Genomic DNA, 23,084 nt, shown 5'->3' on the forward strand with positions numbered 1-23,084 from the left:
TGAGTAAATAGATACCAAACATGACATGCTTTAAAACTGCGCATGCCCCGTGCAATGGCGACAAACTGCAGAAAATTTTAGTAGCCATAGGCAACGCTATAAAAGCCTTTACAAGCTACCATTTTAGATTTACAGAGGAGGCCTAGTGCTAGAATTACTGCCTGTGATCTGACATTCGCAGCGATGCCTCACATGCATGGTGCAACCGCTATATACTTACTGGCACAGGGGCAGCGCTCGTGGGGGGGAATTGGCCACGAGGGAGCTTTATTTTGATTTATTTTATTATTTTTACACTGTCCCTTTCACTTTTAATGCTATCACAGGGAATGCAAATATCCCCTATAACTTCAATGGGCATTGTCATATATTCTTTTTTGAGAAATCTGGGGTCTCTCTGGCTCTAGATATCTCCTCTGCCCTTATATTGTCTAATCTTACCAAGATCGGTGTGATCAGATGCTTTCCCAATTTACAAATGGCGCTGTGTATATCCTGCGAAACCGAAGTGATGAAATGCTCGTAGCTTCCAATTTCTTAGACTATAGAAATGCTTGGAGCCATTCTGGTCTCTGACCAGCACTATGGTCAGCCAGAAGAACTGCCGGCTGCATTCTCGGATTCCCCTGTGGGAACAGAGTGCCAAAGAAAACTGTGGAAGGCAGCAGGAGGGGAGGGGGGGGGGTGGTGAGATGTCCCTTCCTGCTGCTCGTAAAAACAATTCAGCAGCTAATTGACCACTAGGATTGCTTTTACATGAATGTCGACCGCCAGCTGAAAAAAGTGATAGCTACAGGAATCATGCTGGTATAACCACTCAGTCCAGCGACGTAACAGTACATTGCCGATCCATGTAACAGCAGAGAACACGAGCATACGGTGAATTTGCTCTGTGGACCGATATGACAGCATTTCATTCTTTTTTGTAATGCCCATATTGAGGGTTAGGCCCAAAAGAATTTTAAATTCAGAAACCGTGATAGGTTTCCATGCGAAATTGTCTGATGAGCTGAATTTGGGTGGGTGGTGATGTATTGTGGTAATGTAAATTGCCGTGGCCCACAATCGATTGGTACAAATCTTCCGTGAGAAACAGTGGCGGGGCTAAACGCTAGTGCTGGCAGCGAACGGGGCCGATCCTACTAACTCTGCATTTTTTGGGGACACTATGTACTAATGGCACTGGTTGGGTGATGGGGTGATCAAAGGGTTAATAGGGTCGATCAAAGGGTTAAATGTGCTAATCTAACGCGTGTGTGTGTGAAAAATGTAGTGCTTTTACTTGGTACCGTGTTCTCTCTTCTTTCCCTGGACCAAAGGGGGGAGGGGGGGTACAGCTCTTTAAAAAAATGTTTACAAAAATTCTCAATATGGCATTTTATTTTTTTTTTTAATCTTGTTTTTAATACTTTTAACAGAATAGTACAATGTTACCATAGTAACAATGTACTGCAGGGGAAGGGGTGGTCAGGGATTTTTTTTTTTTTTTTTATTTACACTTTGCTTTGCAGGAGAAATAAAGATCATTTCTTCTACAATGCAAAGCTTGCTGTCATGTACCTAACTCATTCATGAACTGTCATGAATGAGTTAAGTTTTGGCAGCTCAAGATAGTGATCTGCGATTGGCTGAAGCTAGTCACATGGTACAAGGTGCTGTGATTGGCCCTATGTATCATGTGACAGCTTTGGGCCAATCACAGCTCACTAGGAAGAGGAGCAGAGCCGTTATGAATGAGATTGATTCATAACAGCTTTCCTTACATTGTGGTCACATGATCACCGGGTCCCTTTCACCCGGATGTTCATTCCACTGTGTCGCTGGACGCAGAAGTCGCGAGGGGGAGCACTGAGCGCCCCCCTGTGTTAGTACAGCCAGAGCTCTGTACAGGTACGTCGTTTTGCCTGTAGCTGCTGCTCTGCCGCAGTACATGGTGGGCGGGCAGCAGTTAAATTGTAACATAATAAGGCTGCTGTCTATACAGATTAATAAGTCAAGGTGAGATGTTAACACTAATTTATTATTATTATTATACAGTATTTATATAGCGCCAAAGGGTTTGCTCAGTGCTGTACAGTAGCAAGGGGGAAAGAACATGAGACAAGACAGTAACAATACAATACACGAGGGGTTCGAGGGCCCTGCTCTTTCGAGCTTACAATCTAGGATTTACTAGTAAGTAACAAGAAAACAGGGGATCTGTGTTCTTGAAAAAAAAAATTAAGTTGGCAGCTACAAATACTGCAGCTTCTGGCTTTAGGCTTACAAGCCCAGGCATCCAGCACTGTCCCTACCTGGGCCCATTGTTCACCAGTGTTCGGGTCCCTGGCGCCACCATCTTGACTGTGGAAAGTTTCCTGTGGCCTCAGAGCCAGCTCCCCACTGTGCATGCACGAGAAGCACTGCCCTTTCTTCATGGTCTCCTGGGACATGTCCCAGGAGGTTGCGGGCAGAGGGGGCAAACCTCCAATCTATTCACATAGGTGAGCAGAGCAGGAGTTGGAGCAGGTACCTGTCAGAAAAGAGGACCTGCTCCTTGGAAAAAAAATAATTGTTCATAATGAGGAAGAGGATAAGCAGACCTTCCCTTTCTAGGTGAAGATCTAATTTAAGATTTCCTTGCCATTGTGAAGTTTGAAGATGAATTTCTTTTTAATATATATCACCTGCAGTTTTCCAGAAGGCATGTTTATGCTGCCACACAGTACCTTATAAACATGTCTTCCAGTTTATTTCTGAGGAAGTTAATTCTTTGCTATCTCTGAAAGACATCACCATCACCCACTGCTACAACTTGGGCAAGCACATGATGCTCTTCTAATGCAGTGGTTGGGGAAATGGTTGTATATGTGGACACAATATCTGCGCTGTTTATGTGCATTTGCCCTTGTTTTTTTTATAGGAGTATGTTTTTTAAATATTTTTGTCGTACATCGCGGGACACAGACCTTCTTTTCATATCCTTGATGATGGGGTTATGCTGCCTCCTGAAGGTGACTGGACACTGACAAAAAGGCAGGAAAACCCTCAAAGGCCTAACAGCTAGGCAAGTCTTCGGTTTGTTAGTGTCTTAGGTGGTGGTCATGTCTGCATAAAAGTATAGACAGCGGTTCCCTCTGACTTGGATCCCAATTCTTCTTGGGGCAGGACTCGAAGGTCGGCTTCTATAGGATTAATTTTTTTCTCATTACACTTGCTATTTTCATTTGGTGTAACTTGTGTGTAGCTTCCTTGGCTGCCATGACCGCTAAATATCTGTTGCAGAGTTGAGGGTAGTTCTAGGCACCAAATGCAGGAGGCAGAGAGCTTTTTTTCTACCCTTTGCATTCACTCAAGTACACTCTGGGCTGTGTGTGCATGCACAATATGACTGTGATGTCCCTGCAGGGGTCCAGTTTTGATGAGTGTGTGCTCAGAAGTAAAGAACAAACATCTCAGCCATAAGCAGTGGATCACACTTGTGGAACTACAGGTCACAGTACAGTATCCTGGTGGGACTACAGGTCACAGTACAGTGTCCTGGTGGGACCACAGGTCACAGTACAGTGTCCTGGTGGGACCACAGGTCACAGTACAGTGTCCTGGTGGGACCACAGGTCACAGTACAGTGTCCTGGTGGGACCACAGGTCACAGTACAGTGTCCTGGTGGGACCACAGGTCACAGTACAGTATCCTGGTGGGACTACAGGTCACAGCACAGTATCCTGGTTGGACTACAGGTCACAGCACAGTATCCTGGTTGGACTACAAGTCTAAGCATAGCTTTCCTTGTTGGACTGGACTGGGGTACTGGCAAATTAAGGGGAAATTAGGGTAACCAGGGCACTGATGCTTATTGGCTTAGTGCTATCTCTGCTGACTTGGACCTCTGTTCCCTGTAAGGAACCCAAAATAACCTGCCAGCAGGCCGTGTCTCATAGATGGCAGAGAGGAGGTTTAGGGGGTGAGGGGTCCCAAATACCTTCAGGGTAGGGAGGAACCTGGACGTAGACCCCCACCCTTTCCCCGACAAGGTGTTCATTCCATCAAAAAGGTCCAGTGGGATAGGCTCCTGATATTTAAAAATGCCTCAGGCAAACATCTGGAGGCCTTATTTAAAGCATATTTGCTCTGGTGGGGGCAGCTTTACAGCCTACAATTGTGGCTGTAGGTATGTGCCAAAGCCTTAAGCTCTGGGCTTGTTGCATGATGAGAAATGGATCCTACCAGTGGAGATACCAAATGAGGAGAATCCTAGAGGATTTCCTTTGTTCCATTAGCTCTTTAGTGAACACCTTGTAGGATCTTATGGCTGAAGTGTTGATCAGCGGAGTTACTTTGTAAGAAGCGTGTGGAATGTTTATGCTTTCAAGGGGAATGTTTGGTCCTCCCTTCGATGATTACATCCATTACTACTTAAAAATAAGCCTATGGTTCAGAACCTTGCTCCTCCTTCTGCTTGCAAGAAGCATTCATTTTGCCAGTCTCGGGCCTCAGGCTCTATGCCAAACCACAGTCTCAGTTTTGCAAGAAGCTCCATCGACAGGAAGGCCTAAACTTTTCAGATATTGCCATGTATTATTAAGCTGCCCATCCCAGTTATTTGGCTTTCTGGTGTACGTTATGCCCACCCAATAAATGAACAGAGATTGAACATCTTTGAATAGCCCCTGTCCATACCAATTCATTGTTGTGGCCTGGTAATTCATGTGTCAGGAATGCCCTACTATTGACCTCTGATTCACACTAAAACCAACTATGTGGTCTTATTGTAATGCTAAACTTCATCTTTCTGCAAAGGGATCCCATTTGTCTTCATTCATAGGCAATCCCTCACTTCTTTCCAGCCTCAAAAGTCAAACGATGTGACCTTCGCTGGCTCTACCACTGGGAAATTATCTTTTGCTGAGATACAATCTAAGCATTCTGTGGCAACTAGAGCGCTATTCACTTATATTCAAAGCAAACATTACGCATTCATTTACCGATAATCTCATGTTTTCCAAAGTATCCCCATCTGAGAGAATGTCTTGACAGTTCCACATACTTACATCTTATCACAGATATTTACAGACTCCTTATCGACACTACTGCATTTCCCAAACATACTTATGTTAAAGTGGGAAGGCGCCTTAGGTCAGATTCTGGAGTTGAAGGATTGGGAAGATATCTTGGATAGCATCAACAAAAAACACATATTCAACACAAGATTTCAATACAATTTCAGTTTGTTCGGTGGGAGAGTTGGTTTCCTTCCAAACAAATATTTTTTTTTCACAAAATGTAAAAACCGCAGATATGATCAAAAACAACCAAAAGAAAGCTCTATTTGTTTGAAAAAAAAAAAAAAGGATTTAATTTGAGTACAGTGTTGCATGACCAAAGTAACGCAACGCCGTATCGCAAAAAATGGCCTGGTCAGGAAAGGGGGTAAATCTTCTAGAGCTGAAGTGGCTAGAGGAAGGAATTCTTTACCCTGATTCCCAGCCTGGTCTAGGAGAACTCTGACATTGTAAACATGTCTGATGGATGACCCTTGGTTCCTTCCAAATCAACCCAGCCCTCTGTCACAATTTCCAATCTTCTGTTCTCTTTTACAGTTGCTGGTTTTATTGGCATGGCTGTTGAAGTCAGGGTCTTGAAAGACAGGGGAGTCTCTGATTCAGTCATTTCTACACTAAGGTGACTTCAAAGAAGGCAAAGTTGGAAGTTTTAAAATCTTATTTTGCTTGATATGCCATTGGTTGTATCTTGGACTTTCTCCAGACTTGAGTTGATTGGTTTTTAGCCTTGAGTACGATCAAGGGCCAGATTTTGGCCTGTTCAGAATTTTTTTGGAGACAGATTGCCTTCCACTCTTTGTATACTTTTGTGCAAGGTGTCACACGTAATGTTCCACTAGTTAGGAGTTCGTGGGACCTCTGTCTGGTACTTTCTCTGTTGTTGAAATCTCCATTTAAACCCATCAAGGATATTAATCCTTAAGCCCTCCTAACATGGATGTTTTTTTCTGCTGGTCTCTTCTTCGGCTTGCAGAGTAGAATTCGCTTTTCTCTTCTTGGAAGGAACCATTCCCTGTGATCCACCATGACAAGGTTCTACAGCCACAGCTGTCATTTTTACCTAAGGCAGTTTCTTCTTTCCATTACAACCACAACATTGTGTTGCTGGCTTTTTGTTGTAAGCCTCAGATGCCCAGGAACAAGGCTCTTCATACTTTAGATGTTCATGCTATCAGGTGTTACCTGAAATCAAGCCTGTTGTTTGTCAGTCGGATTCACTCTTTGTGCTTCCTGAAGGCCCACACAGTTTCCAAATATACTATTTGTCGATAGATCTGTTGGCTTATTTTGCAAGCTTATGGTCTGAAGTGCAAATTTAAACTCTTTTTGGTGACTGCTCATTCTACCAGGAGTGTGGTGCTTGATGGTCTATATGACATCAGGCTTCAGTAGTTCAAGTTTGTAAAACTGCTTTTTGGCTTTCGATTCATAGTTTTACAAAGTTTTACCAAGTGCATGTTGTAGCCGCTGAAGATACCTTTAGTCAGCATGTTTTTTAGGCTGTTTCGTGAGGTTTTAACTGGTTTTGGTTTAGTTGCTTAGGGCCAACTTTACCCTCTCAATGCCATTTTACCCTCTCCTCATATTAAGTGTTTTGGGACATCCCTATCTTCATGGATATGAAGATGCTCTGTGTCCTGTGATGTGTGATCAAGAAAAGAATTTTACAGGTAAACCTAAAATCTAATTTTGTTTGAGTATATCACAGGAGACGAATTCAGCTCCTGTTCCTTTGCGGTTCATGACTTGCTACAAAAACTGAAGTGTTGCCTGGCTGGGTGAGGGTTATGCCCACGAGGGGATTTCCGGTCCTTTTTTTTTTTTTTTTGCCAGTGTCCAGTCACCTAAATGTGGCAGCAAATTCCTATCATGGACATGAAGTCCTGTAATGTTTTCCAAGAACAAGGGCTTCAAAGCAGTTATAATCTGGATTGCAGCATTGATATAGTTCAGTGTGAGAAATAATGTATGTGATCAGTGTATGATTTTGTGCTTCTTTATAACTTTAGATGAAGCTACAACTCTGTTCCGTGCCACAACTTTGGCAAGCACACTCATGGAGCAATATATGAAAGCTACTGCAACTCCATTTGTTCATCATGCTCTCAAAGACACCATTTTAAAAATAATGGAAAGCAAGCAGTCTTGTGAGGTGAGTAAATGTGTACCAATGAGAAACAACCTGGGGTTATGCACAGATAAAGCTTCAGGGCATGCTATGCCAAAGCTCAGCAGCTGTCTGCTCTTAAAAGACAATTAAAAAATGTCATGGCAGTCAAAGGATTAAATGGCATGTGCAGCCCTCTGTTGACCAGTCTACACCAACGTTTTCTATTTAGTCTGCCTCTGGGTGCTCCATCTCCCATCAAAAATGCACAGTTTACAGAATGCCTTAGATTGCAGGAACTGATGCAGTCTGTGTGCTCTGAAAAATGTGTCTGTACCAAGTAAAGTAAGTGACATTCTCCAATGGAAGTCTTTGTGTAGCAAAATACCAGTTATTGGCAAATTTGGGGTTTTTTTTCTGGTAGGCACCTGAAACATTGCATGGCCTTGTAATTACTATTAATAGCTTCATATAGCTAAATTGTTTGGCTTTGTTATTCTTTAAAAACAATCTGCTCTTGGAAACTGTTTGTTTTTTTTAATTAAGATTTCAGTCTGTGATGGTTTTTCAGCAATGTTTCCAATGTTGTGGAAATTCCAGGAAAATTCAGTATTTGATGTAATATTGCATACTATAATTCAACCAGGCTAGATATGCATTTTGGTGTAAAGACTGAAGGGGGTTCCTTCGAAAGTACTAGTTTGTTTCCCAGGGATTTGTTCTTTTTTTTTTTTTTTTAATTACAAAACACAGCTTTCCCAGGCAGACAAATTAGTTTAATGCTAGCATTACAACAGTTTTTTGAAACTTTTTGGATACGGCAGGGAAAAGTTTGAAATTCAGTTTGTATTGCTATCTTTGTCCCTTTTTTTTTTTTGAGACTCCCCCTCTGCACCTACTACTTTGGTGTAATAGTTTTAAAATGTGTAATTCATCAGGTGGCTGTAAAGTGGAAAATGATCAGGAACAGCAGCTGCTTGAATATCAGGATGTTTGCATGGATAAAGGAATCAGGTGATTTCCTCTCACTGTCGCGGACTGAATGGCCAACGTTCGATCCATGTATGCTTGCCATAAGTCTAGTTACCTGGATATCTGCAAGCATATCCTCCTTTTCTCTCATTTTGGTTTAGTGCTCTATTTTGATGGGTTGGTGTCATACCATTGTTTTGCCATTGTAAATATTCCTGGAAAGCGAGCCCATTCAGTCTATGTAATGGCAAATTTTTATTGTTACTGAGAACAGCTGTTCTTTTGTCCTAGGTTGCTTTACTCTAGTTTATGTACATGAGCCCTGGTGGCATCATTGCACAATTCCACCATATTTATTTACAGTATTCAATTAGGTGGTGGTACAGTTTGCATTTATACTCCTGTCTATGGGAAGTAATATATTTTAAGATTGATTTTGCAAAGTTTTGTATGATGTTTTATATGGCTACTGTGAAATCTTTTGCAGTTAAATCCTTCAAAGTTGGAAAAGAATGAAGATGTTCACACTAATTTAGCGCACCTCTTAGGCATACTTTCTGAATTAGTGGAGAAGATTTTTATGGCAGCAGAAATCCTTCCACCGTAAGTTATTATTAGTGTGTATATGTTAATTTCTATGTTATTGAAAAAAATACTTATCTTGTACAGTACAGGACACAAGCTGAATATTCATAGAACCTGGATTATAGGCTGCTACCTTCAGATGATTGGGTAGGCCTTCGTTTTTCAACATGTGGTGTTAGCCGCAGGGTGCTATATAGGTCCAGGCTGTGGTCCATTTCTATAGTTCCCAAATGGAAAGGTGTTTGTGTTCATTTATTGAGTGTTTAAACTTTCAAACTTGGCAGAAACATTTTCACCATTCAGAGCTTAGTCTTGGGTGACTAGGTGTTGCATCACACTACAGGTCGCACTATTCCCACCACGGCCATTTTTTGCGATACGGCACTGCGTTGCTTTAACTGACAATTGTGTGGTCATGAACCGCTGTACATAAATTAAATTTGACGTTTTTTCCCACAAATAGGGTTTTTTTTTGTGGTGGTATTTGCATTTTAATTTTTTGCGGTGGTATTTGCATTTTAATTTTTTGCGCTATAAAAGAAAAGGCTGACAATTTTGAAAGCAAAAATGTATTTTTAACTCTGCTAAAAAAAATCTTCATAAATTTAGGACAAAATGTATTCTGCTACATGTCTTTGGTAAAAAAAAAAAAAAATCTCAATAAGTTTATATTTAATTGGTGAAAGCTATAGCAGCTACAAATGATGGTTTATAAACTGGAATTTTATTTTTTTTTTTTATACTAATAATGGTGGTGATCAGCAATTTATAGCAGGGCTTTGGCAGGAATTCTGACACGAATTGACACTGCGTGGGAATAACTGCCACTGACATATTCAGTGACACTAATACAAAGATCAGTGCTAATAAAAATTACTGACACTGTACTAATGACACTGGGCAGAAAGGGGTTATCAGTGTGCTGTTTTGTGCTTGCTGTGTGCTATTTTTTTTACTAGGGGATGTGTGGCTTTCTATCTCTGCTTTGCAGAGAGAAAGAAACATGCCCCTGCTAGCACTAGAGAGACCTGTGTTATTTACAGACAGGTCTCTCCCCTGTCCGCTTCTCCAGCTATCGCCGAGCCCCGGTTACAAATTGCTGGGACCCAGTGATTGACATCTCTGAAAACCAATAGCAGCATGGGTAGGGTGGGGTGTGCGCACGCTCCCTACCCGGAAATGCAAAATCACATATTTATACGTGATTTTGCACAGCAGCGACGCCCTGTAGCAGCATATCTGCTATAGAGCGGTCCCTAAATGGTTAAGAGATTATTGTGATTGTTCATGTGTATTGAGCTATTCTGTTCAGTACATTAATATGCTCCCAGACATTAGAGTGGTCCAGAAGGTTTAAAAAAAAGGTGTCTCAATACCTTGTTGAGGACCATAAGTAAGAAACACAAGATGAAGTGCTCAACATCTTTTTAGAAATTATAAAAACTGCATGTAAAGAACTACATGGATATGGTGCATTTCAGCCACTGGTTAAGAACCGCTGAATTAAATTTACTTTCTTATCCAACATTTTCTCTTCTGCTGTTTTATCTTTTTACAGTACTTTGAGGTATATATATGGGTGCTTACAAAGATCTGTTCAACAAAAGTGGACTTCTAACACGACTATGAGGACCAGAGTTGTTAGGTAAGTGACCAAACTATACTATTGAAAATATTATACTATTGAAGGAAATCTTCATGATAATTTTTGTCAGTAGATTATTAATGAAAACCTACATTAAAGTAAAACTGTGGCAAGGCTATGAGCATTCAAATATTTACATATATACCTTACATTTTACGCCCCTTGAGGATTAGGGACTGATGTGAATGTACAATATACGTAAATTGACAGCGCTATAGAAGTACCTGAAATAAATATATGTATTCCCTCTCCAGGATAAAGTTAACCCCCCACCCACCCTCTCGGATAGCTAGCTAACAAAAATAAGAAAAAAAACCTTATAAGCCCATTATACTTACCAAAGGCCATGGTTATGTGACACCCTGGTCTCGAGTCTTCACTCTTCCTCTGTGTGTGCATCAAAGAAGACTGGCAGGCTTCCAAGTCACTGGTGGGGAGAGGGGATTAGGGAACTAAGCTGCTGGATTACTCCACTGTGCTTGCAGATACCCTGTCACCCAGTTGCAAATGTTAAAAACATGGACAGCATGAAAAAAGATTATTCTTACCTGTCTGACAGCTGTCTTTATTAGTTAATTTCCACTGGTGGTGTATCAGTCTGAAAAACACAAGTGCTTACTTCTTGATAGCTTGTAAGGAAAAAAAGTTATATAAATAATTGGTTTAGAAAATAACTCAATCAGCTACATAGGCATAGGAAATGGTCACATAACCCCCTCTGACTTTAGAAAAACTATAACTGTTTCTGTATAAATAAGTACAGTGACATAAATACGCGAAGGATGATGAGAGTCAGGAGAACAATAGTCTTGGCTCCTATGGAGCGAAGAGCCCTTTCAGTTATTCATTTTGTAATCTGTGATATCAGATAGCATTATGTAATAGAGTAGGTGGGCTTAGATACTTTTAGAGTTTGACACTGGACTGTTTAAAGCAGAACTAAAGCTTCCTCTCTTTAACAACCAAGATTTCTGCCATATTACCCTCTGTTTGATCTGTAGTTGCCATGGCTGTAGTTGCCATGGTGTTGCACTTGTAAAGAGTTATGATAGCAGCCATTTGACTGCTTTTGACAGTGGTTGAGTTATTCATGGCATGCCTTGAATGTAATGGTTTTGACAAACCGTTAAATTGGTGGGTTTTTTTTCTACTTTAAAAGAAAAGTATGACCAAAGCTTTTTTTAAGCCATGCTTCTATTGTGGGTCTCAGGGGTATATTTACTTCTGTACTCCTGTGATGTAGAGTCAACTAATAGCATGCTATTTCCATCTATCAGGTTATGGGGCAGAGCCATGCCAGGCTTGGGAAGGATTCCAGCAATATTGTCGGGATCGACTGGCTCGCCTGACTGACAGCTAGCCGAGAGCCAACGCCAGCAGTGCCTGACACTTCGGCGTTGGCTGGAGAGGCAGAGCAGACAGCGGTGACTGACAGTCACCGTTCTGTGCTCAGAGTGGAGGGAAAAACGTTCAAGTGATAGCTCAGTTCTCAGGTAGGCATGGCACAGCTATAGTAGAAAAACCCAGTGATGATAAAATACCACCAAAGCTCTGTGTTAAAAAAAAAAATGGTATGAATTTAATTTGGTTAGTGTTGCATGACCATGCAATTGCCAGTAAAGTAGCACAGTGCTGAATAGCAAAAAAATGCCCTGGTCATGAAGGGGAAAAAAAAAAACCTTCTGGAGGTCAAGTGGCTAAAGGTGCTTTTCTTTTCATCCATTGAGGGACATAGGTATTCAGACACTGGTGAGCAACAAAACCCTTGCCTAGCATGCCTCAGATTTTTCTAGTGTCCAGAGAGAATGGAACTCTCTTCCCCCGCTGTGCTTGGGGGAAAAAATAACCAGCCTTTGCTAGCGTTTTTCTTCAATTTTTTTTTTTCCCTTTGGATCAAGGTTTCTCACTACATTGCTGCTTGAGCTGGTCTCTTCTATGCAGGTCTCTGCATTGGCCTTTCCTAAGCCTTGCCTTGTAGTGCTATTCCCAGACCCCACTGGACTGGACATTGCTGGGCTAGCCTGGAATGTGATCTTAGAACACTATGATCTGCATTGTAGCGCATTCTAGACCTTTGTATACTGGTGAAGGTTAGTCCTGGAGCACTCTCCAGGTCCAGAGCCAATGCATTGCATCAGCACTTGCCCTGTCCCTAAAGACTTACAATTTTAAGTAAAGCCATTCGGGCTGAAGCACTGTAAACTACCTTGCTATTTGCATCTCTGGGTACCTTTCAAATCTCTTGCTACTGCTTGTTTTACTGTGAGAAAGAGTTAATACAGATTGACTGAGTATTACTGTCATCCGCTGGGTGGAGTGTTGTGCATGCTCTGCCCTCTCTTTCTTGCTATTCACTGTGGAGGATGCACCATCTTGCTGTTGCTCCTATTTTGCAAGCACAAGGAATTCCAATTCCTTGCACCCATCTCCAGTAGTCTAGACACCTCCGGCTGTCCGATCCGCATGCATGTCTGCACATAGACAAAGATGGGGAATTTCCACTGCTAGCGGTGACCCTCAGCCCACACACTCCTAACTGTTTCAGAGACATCTACTTGGTATCCTCTGAGGGAACGAATGCCTGCAGTCTGGAATCTGGTGACCCTGTAGTTATCGTCTGTACATCATCAAGGTTTCCTTTGTGACCAGATTCATCCAAACCTTCGCACCCCAGTGCTATTCCCTATAGTCTCTCTCTGACCTTTCTGAGACCTTAGAACAGGTCTAACCATGGGTTATGACCATCTCTGCTCAGATTCAGAGTTCCAGTAGTCTGTCTCTGAAGAAACTTTTTTGTGTATCGCAGTCTCCTTCCATCACCCCAGAATTACAAGATATCTCTTTGGACCTTATCGATGCAGTGCATACTACCCTGCATTTGAAGGATTAGCTTGGGGTCTTTCAGAGCTCTTAAAGTGATACTAAAGTCTTTGTTTAACCGCTTCCCGTCCGCCCTATAGCAGAAGTACTGCTACAGGGTGACACGGGTGCGCAAAATCGCGTATATATATATATCCGCTGCCGTGGCTGTCAATCAAGGGGTCCTGGCCGGTAATTGCCGAGCATCTCCGACGGAGGGGAGATCTGTTTGTAAACAAAACAGTTCTCTCCCCTGTCATCTCCTGCAGACTGCTTTGCACAGCACAGCCATGCAAAGCAGTGTGCCTACAGTGAAGCACACAGACGCAGTCCCTAGTAAAACAGCACACTGTTAACCCCTTCCTGCCCAGTGCCATTAGTACAGTGTCAGTTCTTTTTATTAGCACTGATCACTGTATTGGTGTCACTGGGGATGTCAGTGATACCAAGTCAGTTCCCCACAGTGTCAGAATGTCTGCCGCAGTCCCACTATAAGTCTCTGATCGCCACAGTTACTAGTAAAAATAAAATTTAAAAATCCCACTATATATACCCCAACTTGTAAACACTATAACTTTCACGTAAACTAATTAATTGGGATTTTTTTTAGCAAAGACATGTAGCAGAATATATTTTGGCCTAAATAAAAAATGCACAGGTGATCAAATACCACCGAAAGAAAGCTCTTTTTGTGGGGAAAAAATGACGTATAGTTCATTTGGGTGCAGTGTTGCATGACCATGCAATTGTCAGTTAACTAGTTGCCGACCGCAGATAGCCAAAATGATGGCTGCACTGCGGCCGGCCAGTTCTGGGAGGGCGTCATATGACGTCCTCCCAGAACACACTCTCCTGCGCGCCCCTGGCGATCTTTGTGATCACTTTGTCCTACGGACACAGCTGATCACGTGATGTGGTAAAAGGCCAATCACAGCGGCCTTTTACCACGTGATCAGCCGTGTCCAATGACACACTGATCACAGGGAAATGCAATTGCCGGTTCTCGGCTGCACTTTCCTCACGCTGTCAGAGCGTGAGGAAAGTACTGCCGGGAACCGGCAGTTGTCAGATCAGGGATCGGCACTGATGATCGGTGCCCAGCAGTGCCACCTACCTGTGCCACCAGTCAGTGCCCAGCAGTGCTGCCTATTTGTGCCTACTGTCAGTACCCATCATCAGTGCCACCTCATTAGTGCCGCCTATCAATGCCCATCAGTGCTACCTATCAGTGCAGCCTCATCAATGCACATCAGTGAAGGAGAAAAATTACCTGTTTTGCAAAATTTTATAATAGAAACAAACTTTTTTGCTATTTTTTGTTTATAGTGTTTATAGCGCAAAAAGTAAAACATCCAGTGGCAAGTAAAAATCACCAAAAGAAAGCTCTATTTGTGAGAAAAACATGATACAAATTTCATATGGGTACAATGTTGCATGACTGCGCAATTGTCATTCAAAGTGCAACAGCGCTGAGAGCTGAAATTGGCCTGGTAAGGAAGGGGGTATAAGTGCCTGGTAGGCAAGTGGTTAAAGTAACACAGCGCCGTAACTCAAAAAAAGGTCAGGAGGGGGGGGGGGGGGGTAAATCCTCTGGAGGGCAAGTGGTTAAAAAAAAAAAGAAAAAAAAAATGTGATCCTTAACTGCTCTGTGCAGTGGTTTTGCACAGAGCAGCCTGGATCCTCCTCTTCTCTGTCCCCTGCTGGCGCTCCTGTCAGGTGCCCCCACAGCAAGCTGCTTGCCATTGCTGCACCCGAGCCGCAGCTCTGCATGTCCTTGTTACCAGTGGTACCAGAGTAGTGGAGTATTTTGTCTAGACAGCTATGTTGCTTTCCTTAACTGCTGTGCTGACAGTGTTAGCTACTAACATAATTAGTATGAAGGATTCCTAAATATTTCAATTTTTTTTTTTTTTTTTCAGTGGCTTTGTTTTTCTGCGACTAATCTGTCCTGCTATCCTTAATCCAAGGATGTTTAATATCATCTCAGGTAAGAAAAAAAAAAAAAGAATCCTTAATGTGCTTGCTTTAGTGTTGCAAGTCAAACGATAACTTCATCTTGTGCATCTTGCAGGTAACAAAATGTGCATTTATTTATGTCTGCCAAAGCCTGGAAAGCATTGCACCAGCAATCAGTAGATCACAGGTGCCATGCAGGTCTCTTGCAGATCTGTGAGTATATCTGCTTTCCCGTACGGGATGTACAAGCAAGCAGATATACTGACAGGAAGATTCAATGAACCACTACAGCACTTCACAGCCCCGTGGTAGTTAATTAAAAACTACAAGCTGACAGCTGCTAAGGCTGCTGGGAGTTGTAGTGCATTCATTCACGGAACTCTGTGAATGAAGACGTGACCACGTGGGCGGAGCCCTGCATGACCATGCTGTATTCAAATCTGACAGACAGTAAGGGGGAACTTCTCCCCATACTTCTGTCAGAGGGAGGGGGAGCAGCGGATGTCGGCTACAGCATTGGGAACATGTTACATGATCCATCCTAAAAACTGTTTTTTTGCTAGAAAATTACTTGGAGCACCCAAACATATGCTATATTTTTTATTTTCTTTATTAGATACCCTAGAGAATAAAATGGTGGTTTATAATGCACAGTATTTAGGCAGCGTTTTTTCAAATGCAATTTTTATGGAAATAATACACTTAATGATGTTACGTTGAGTAAAAAGTCTGGAGTAGCATTGTGGCCCACTGTTGGCTGATTCTGGATCACAGAAGAGCACTAGTAAAGTGCACTCATGTGACCCACAAGGGAAGTTGTGACCCAAAGAGCTTTTGCCATACTACTTTTAAAATGTTTGCCCACGTGTTTTGACGGGAACGGATTGAAATATATAAGCACTTAATTGTTTTAGAAGAGCTTGTATTATAGCTATTAACTGTAAAGTAATCTCAGAATCTAATCTTTACTGCTTTGATATTTATTCTCTGATAGATTCTCCTTCTCCAACTGCTGCAAGGACATTGACGCTGGTCGCCAAGTCTCTGCAAAATTTAGCAAATTTGGTTGAATTTGGATCCAAAGTAAGTAAATAAACAGCCGAATATGTTTGAAACACACTTGAGGAAATAAGTCTATAAGTGCCTTGCAGCACTGGGGTCCTTGGCTCAAATCCCAGCTAGGACCCTATCTGCATAGAAGGTTACATGTTCTCCGTGTGGTTTCAAGTTTCTTCCGGGTACTCCTGTTTCTTCCAAAACTCCCAATAAGAGACTTATTGGAAAGTTAATTGTTTCATATTTAAATTTGTTCTTTGTGTATGCATGGAAGATTGGGACCTTAGACTTTAAGCTCTTTGAGGGCAGGGTTTGATGTGAATGTACATTATGTAAAGCACTGCCTAAATTAATACAGTATCTCACAGAAGTGAGTACACTCCTCACATTTTTGTAAATATTTTATTATATCTGTTCATGTGACAACACTGAAGAAATGACACTTTGCTACAATGTAAAGTAGTGAGTGTACAGCTTGTATAACCGTGTAAATTTGCTGTCCCCTCAAAATAACTCAACACACAGCCATTAATGTCTAAACCGCTGGCGACAAAAGTGAGTACATCCCTAAGTGAAAATGTCCAAATTGGGCCCAATTAGCAATTTTCCCTCCCCAGTGTCATGTGACTCGTTAGTGTTACAAGGTCTCAGGTGTGAATAGGAAGCAGGTGTGTTAAATTTGATTTTATCGCTCTCACTCTATCATACTGGTTACTGAAAGTTCAGCATGGCACCTCATGGCAAAGAACTCTGAGGATCTGGAAAAAAAAAAAAAGAATTGCTGCTCTACATAAAGATAGCCTAGGCCAGTGGTGGGCAACCTTTTTTTCAACTGAGCCAAATCTTGCCAAAACCACGATTGAAATTTATTTTGAGAGCCACATTTTTAAAACTGAAAATACATAGGATGGTACACTGTTTTTAGTTTCAATAAGTTTTTATAGTAATTCATCCCCCATAGTAATTCATCCCCCATATAGTAATTCATACCCCATATAGTAATTCATCCCCCCTATAGTAATTCATCCCCCCTATAGTAATTCATCCCCCCTATAGTAATTCATCCCCCATATAGTAATTCATACCCCATATTAAATCATCCCTCACAGTACTATTCCCCCCCAAGTAGTAAGCCAAGTCCCCCCTGTGTCAATTCACTTACCTTTGCTCCGCGCGTTCCTCTCGCCGTGTTCCCGCGCCGTTCCGGTCTTCAGGGCGGACTGTGAGAGGAGCCTAGCTCCTCTCACGTTCGTCACGCTGCCCCGCCTACACACATCCTGACAGGAACTCACTGGCTATCAGGATGTGAGTGGCAGCGAGACTGGCCAATCATTGCATTTGAGCGTGCTGCCCTGGCTGTTTTTTTTTTTGGATCACGCTGCAGAGTCCCTGCCGCCCGAGAGGAGGGAGGGGAGCGGGCGCCCGGCACACAAGAGCCGCATTAAAGCGTGTAAAGAGCCGCATGTGGCTCGCGAGCCGCGGCTTGCCGACCACTGGCCTAGGCTATAAGAAGATTGCCAAGACCCTGAAACTGAGCTGCAGCACAGTGGCCAAGACCATACAGCCATTTACAAGAACAGGTTCCACTCAGAACAGGCCTCACCATGGTCGACCAAAGAAGTTAAGTGCACGTGCTCAGCGTCCTATCCAAAGGTTGTCTTTGGGAAGTAGACGTAGGAGTGCTGCCAGCATTTCTGCAAAGGTTGAAGGGGTGGGGAGTCAGCCTGTCAGTGATCAGACCATACGCCGCACATTGCATCAAATTGGTCTGCATGTCTGTCGTCCCAGAAGGAAGCCTCTTCTAAAGATGATGCACTAGAAAGCCCACAAACAGTTTGTTGGAGACAAGCAGACTAAGGACATGGATTACTGGAACCATGTCCTGTGGTCTGATGAGACCAAGATAAACTTATTTGGTTCAGATGGTGTCAAGCGTGTGTGGCAGCAACTAGGTGAGGAATACAAAGACAAGTGTGTCTTGCCTACAGTCAAGCATGGTGGTGGGAGTGTCATGGTCTGGGGCTGTATGAGTGCTGCTGGCACTGGGGAGCTACAGTTCATTGAGGGAACCATGAATGCCAACATGTACTGTGACATATTGAAGCAGAGCATGATCCCCTCCCTTCGGTGACTGGGCCGCAGGGCAGTATTTCAACATAACGACCCCAAACACTCCTCCAAGATGACCGCTGCCTTGCTAAAGAAGCTGAGGGTAAATGTGATGGCCTGGCCAAGCATGTCTCCAGACCTAAACCCTATTGAGCATCTGTGGGGCATCCTCAAATGGAAGGTGGAGGAGCACAAGGTCTCCAACATCCACCAGCTCCGTGATATCGTCACGGAGGAATGGAAGAGGACTCCAGTGGCTACCTGTGAAGCTCTGGTGAACTAAATGCCCAAGAGGGTTACGGCAGTGCTGGAAAATAATGGTGGCCACTCAAAATATTGACACTTTGGGCCCGATTTGGACATTTTCACTTAAGGGTGTACTCACTTTTGTTGTTGGCGGTTTAGACATTAATGGTTGTATGTTGAGTTATTTTGAGGGGACAGCAAATTTACACTTATACAAGCTGCTACAATGTAAAATAGTGAGTGTACAAAGTGTCATTTCTTCAGTGTTGTCACATGAAAAGATATTATAAAATATTTACAAAAATGTGAGGAATGTACTCACTTCTGTTTGATACTGTAGCTCTATATAAATACCTGTAATATAAAAAAAAATTAAATATGGTTATTCTGGGGTGTTGCCCATTGCTAGTTACCAAATAGGCCTTTCCCCATTTCAGTGATTTGAAAGTACATGTGTGTGAACCCTTAAGAATACACTAGATGTGGCATGGGTACAGGTGAATTCATACCTTTTATCGCAGTTGTTCAAAACTACAGTTATAGTTTGAATATGTGCCTCTATTAGGCAGTTCTATTTTCGCAGGGATACAGTATGAAAGTTGTCATATTTAACTTTAGAAATTTTCCATATCAGGAATCTTATGTTACAGATGCATGTATCCCCATAGACTTGTTGCTTAAAAATGTATGTATGCCAAGGATCTGAGTTTGTATAGAAAAAAAAATAACTTACAATCTGGAATCTTAACCTCTTTGTCCCTGGGACAAGCCCTTGTCTAGTCATGCGGACACAGTGAATCAGTGTCACATGATCATGAGCTGGTCCTGCCTTTCAAAATGGTTGAAGTGGTTCCCACTGCCACAGAATTGTCTAATGTATGGCCAGCATTAATCTTGGGGCCCAATTCCTCACACTACGATGTCACTGATTGGACATTAAAAGTGGCGTATCAAATGCCATTAATCTCTTGTGATACTTCTTTCCATGTTCGTGATTTCTTGAATCATAAAACAGAAATGTCACCTGGAATGTTTTTGCAATTTTAACATGGTTTTCCATTTTGTGATGAGATCTACCTGCTATCCCCTTCCTGCTCCTTGTATTAGAAGCTCTAATGTGCCTTCCCTATTAGCTGTGCTGATGATAAAACTTTGGTTCTCTGGGAGGGTGCAGAAACCATTGGTCACACCCTGTGGTTACTTCTGAATCAGTCATTCTCAGAATTCTTTCCAAGGATTTTTGTCCCTGATATGGTAAATGACCTGAGATTTCTTCTGCTCATGCACCTCCCTTTTCCTTGTACTCAGAGGTTAGGTAATCTCAGGCTTACAGCCTTCTTTAGAATAGGGAAACTCTGCTCTTACGCTTATATCTTTTGCTTATCCTGTGTTCTGTCCCAATTCTTGGAAAAGGGGTTCTGTATCTGCATTTGGTTGTGAGCCCTTCCTTGTTGGGAAATTACTGTTAATATTCCATCTCCTGGTTGATTCAGTTTGACCAGTATTGCCAAATTATCTGTTGGTATAAAGAGAGAGGATAATGTAAAATAGATATGATAGGACTTATTGTGCCTAATAGGACAATAGGTGCAACTGGTTTTATATCTAATATAGCATTAGACCTCGAACATCACAGGGAACCCCATACATTTAACTTCCTAATGTTCCCTCTGCTTGCTTTACTACAAGTGGGAGGAATATTGGGATTGTGCTCCCTATTTATGAACGCAAATGAGGCATAAATAGTTAACCACTAGCCCTCCAGAGGATTTACCCTCCTTCTTGACCAGGCCATTTTTTGCGATACGGCGCTACGTTACTTTAGCTGACAATTGCGCGATCATGCTACGCTGTACATAAATGAGGTTTATGTCCTTTTTTCCCCCAGAAATAGAGGTTTTTTTTTTTGGTCATATTTGATCACCTGTGCGGGTTTTATGTTTTGCACTATAAACAAAAAAAGACCGGCATTTTTGGGAAAAAAAACTAAAAAATTTTAAAAAATCTAATTTTTTCATAAATTTAGGCCAGAATGTATTCTTCTACATCTCTTTGCTAAAAAAAATCCTAATACATGTAAATTAATTGGTTTATGTGAAAGTTATAGCGTCTACAAATGGCGGTATATATACTGGAATTTTTTTATACTAGAAATGGCAGCTATCAGCGACTTATAGTGGGACTGCGGTAGGCATTCTGACACTGGGGGGGAACTGACTAACTGCCACTAACATCCCCAGTGACACTAATACAGTGCTCGGGGATAAGAAGCACTGACACTGTACTAATGACACTGGGCAGGAAGGGGTTAACAGTGTGCTGTTTACTGTGTGTGTTTTACTACGGAAACATACTACTGTGTATTTCTCTGCTGTGTAGAGAAATGCAGAGCAGCATGTTGTTACTGCTGGCAGGAGACAGACCTGTGTTGTTTACACACAGGTCTCTCCCCTATCAGTGATACTCGGCAATCGCCGGGTGCCAACGGGGAATCTTTGGCTGTGACCCAGTGATCAACATCTGTAGCCGCCAATGGTGGCGCGGGTAGGGCGGCGCACTCGCCACCTACCCAGAAATGCGACATCATGTGTGTGTGTGTATATATGTGTGTGTGTGTGTGTATGTATATATATTAAATATGATTTTGCGCAGCCCTGGTGCCCTGTAGCAGTAGTTCTGCTATAGGGCGGTAGGAAATCGGTTAATTTTAAATTAATTAGGCCTATAGTAACATAATAAATATGAAACCTAAACTTGTCCGTAGTGTCTTCAGCACTGTGGGCAGTGCAGAATATATGCCTTTAAACCTTCTTGCCATTTATTTTAAGTGGTTATTACTTGATGAATTGTAACTTTGTGTTACTTATTTTTCTTACATATTGTATTTTAAAACTATTTGTAAGTGACTGATGTATAATGAAATAAATATGAAGAAATCTATCTGAACAAATATTTGCATAGAATTATCTGCTTCTGAACTCTTGATTTCTTTTCAGTAGTAGGATTTTGTTGAAGTATAAAAACTGAACTTAACATTTAGCAACCCATTAATAATAGTAACTAAACACAAGTCAACTATTCCCAGGCTTGTTGTGATGAGCAAATTCCACTAGATTTTTAGCACATTTTTAAAGTTGAACTTAACATCTTCCTGCCTGGCCTTAAGCAGATTGATAGCCAGGTGGGACACTCCTCGTAACTGGGCGTCATATGACGTCCTGTCAAAATGAGCCGCTCATGGGGCCTTACAGCAGCACGATCTGTCACCGGCTGTGTTGACGGGGCACAGCCGATAACGTATCACTACACAGGCCCGTTGCCAGTGTCCTGTGAACGCTGTGACCAATCACAGCATATCACGTCAATTGTATACAATGGGTGGCTTCCTGTCATGCCATCCATTGTATACAATTATGTTGTTAGCTGTGACTGGTCAAAGCAGTCACATGATACAGACAGGGCCACTCACAGCCCATCTGTATCATGTGATGAGCTTTGCCCAATCACAGCTAATCACAACAAAAGACTGAATGAATCCGTTTCATTCAGTAACAGAGATTGCAAATATCAATTAAATACATTGACATTAGCAATCATAATGTGTTTAAAGAAAAAAATCCTGATCACTTGCCTGGAGTAGTTCAATGTAACTATGGTAACATTGTAATGCTTTGGTCACAGTGTGTTGAAAAAAAAAATAGTAAAGAAAAAAGAAAGTAATTTAAAAAAAAAAAAAATGCAAATTAAATTATTTTTTATTTTTTTTACATTCTGTCACCAGTCAGTGTCTCTGATCACCGCCACACCAGTTATATAATAATGCTGCTGGTGGCAATGTTTTTTTGTTTTGTTTTTTTTTTTAATTTCTACATTTTCTGAAAGATTTAAAAATTGGAACAAAAAATTACAACCTCCAAAAAACTCACCATGCTTCTTACTAAATACCTTGAACTGTCTATTTTCCAAAAATGGGTGATTTGGGGGGTATTTTTACTATGCTGGCATTTTCGGGCCTCAAGAAATGAGGTGCGCCATCAGTACATCAGGATTGTTCAATTTTCAGATATATACCATGGTTTGTGGACTCTATAACGTTCCTACAAACTAAATAATATACACTAATCTGGGGTATTTTCACCAAAGAAATGTAGCAGAATACATTTTGACCTAAATTGATGAAGAAATTTTATTTATTTGCAGAATTTTATAACAGAAATGAAGAAAAATGAGTTTGGTTTTTTTTTTTCAAAAGTTTCACTTTTTTTTGTTTTATTTAGCAAAAAATAAAAAAACTCAGTGGTGATTAAATACCACAAAAAGAAAGCTGTATTTGTGTGAAAAAAATGATAAAAATTTCATATGGATACAGTGCATGACCGCGCAAATGTCATTCAAAGTGCGACAGCTCTGAAAGCTGGCAATTGTCCTGGGCAGGAAGGGGGGGTATAAGTCCTCGGTATTGAAGTGGTTAAGGAAACAAAAGACCTTTGCAGTGGGGCTCCCCCA

At 41.8% G+C, this 23,084-nt stretch overlaps 1 protein-coding gene across 8 annotated transcripts in view; it reads left to right on the plus strand.

Annotated features, from left to right (window-relative positions):
* RASA1 (RAS p21 protein activator 1) overlaps nucleotides 1–23,084 on the plus strand; it is a 127,584-nt gene that overhangs the window by 87,386 nt on the left and 17,114 nt on the right. For all 8 annotated transcript variants that reach the window (XM_089679628.1, XM_089679629.1, XM_089679632.1 and 5 more), the window contains 5 exons: nucleotides 7,053–7,195; nucleotides 8,610–8,725; nucleotides 10,266–10,352; nucleotides 15,131–15,198; nucleotides 16,162–16,250. In XM_089679628.1, coding sequence (XP_089535754.1) covers nucleotides 7,053–7,195; nucleotides 8,610–8,725; nucleotides 10,266–10,352; nucleotides 15,131–15,198; nucleotides 16,162–16,250 — 503 coding nt within the window. The remainder of the gene's footprint in view (nucleotides 1–7,052; nucleotides 7,196–8,609; nucleotides 8,726–10,265; nucleotides 10,353–15,130; nucleotides 15,199–16,161; nucleotides 16,251–23,084) is intronic.

This window comes from Staurois parvus, unplaced genomic scaffold (genome assembly GCF_062004578.1).
Source record: "Staurois parvus isolate SC_StPar_1 unplaced genomic scaffold, SC_StPar_1.0 ptg000229l, whole genome shotgun sequence".
Taxonomy (NCBI): Eukaryota; Metazoa; Chordata; class Amphibia; order Anura; family Ranidae; genus Staurois; species Staurois parvus.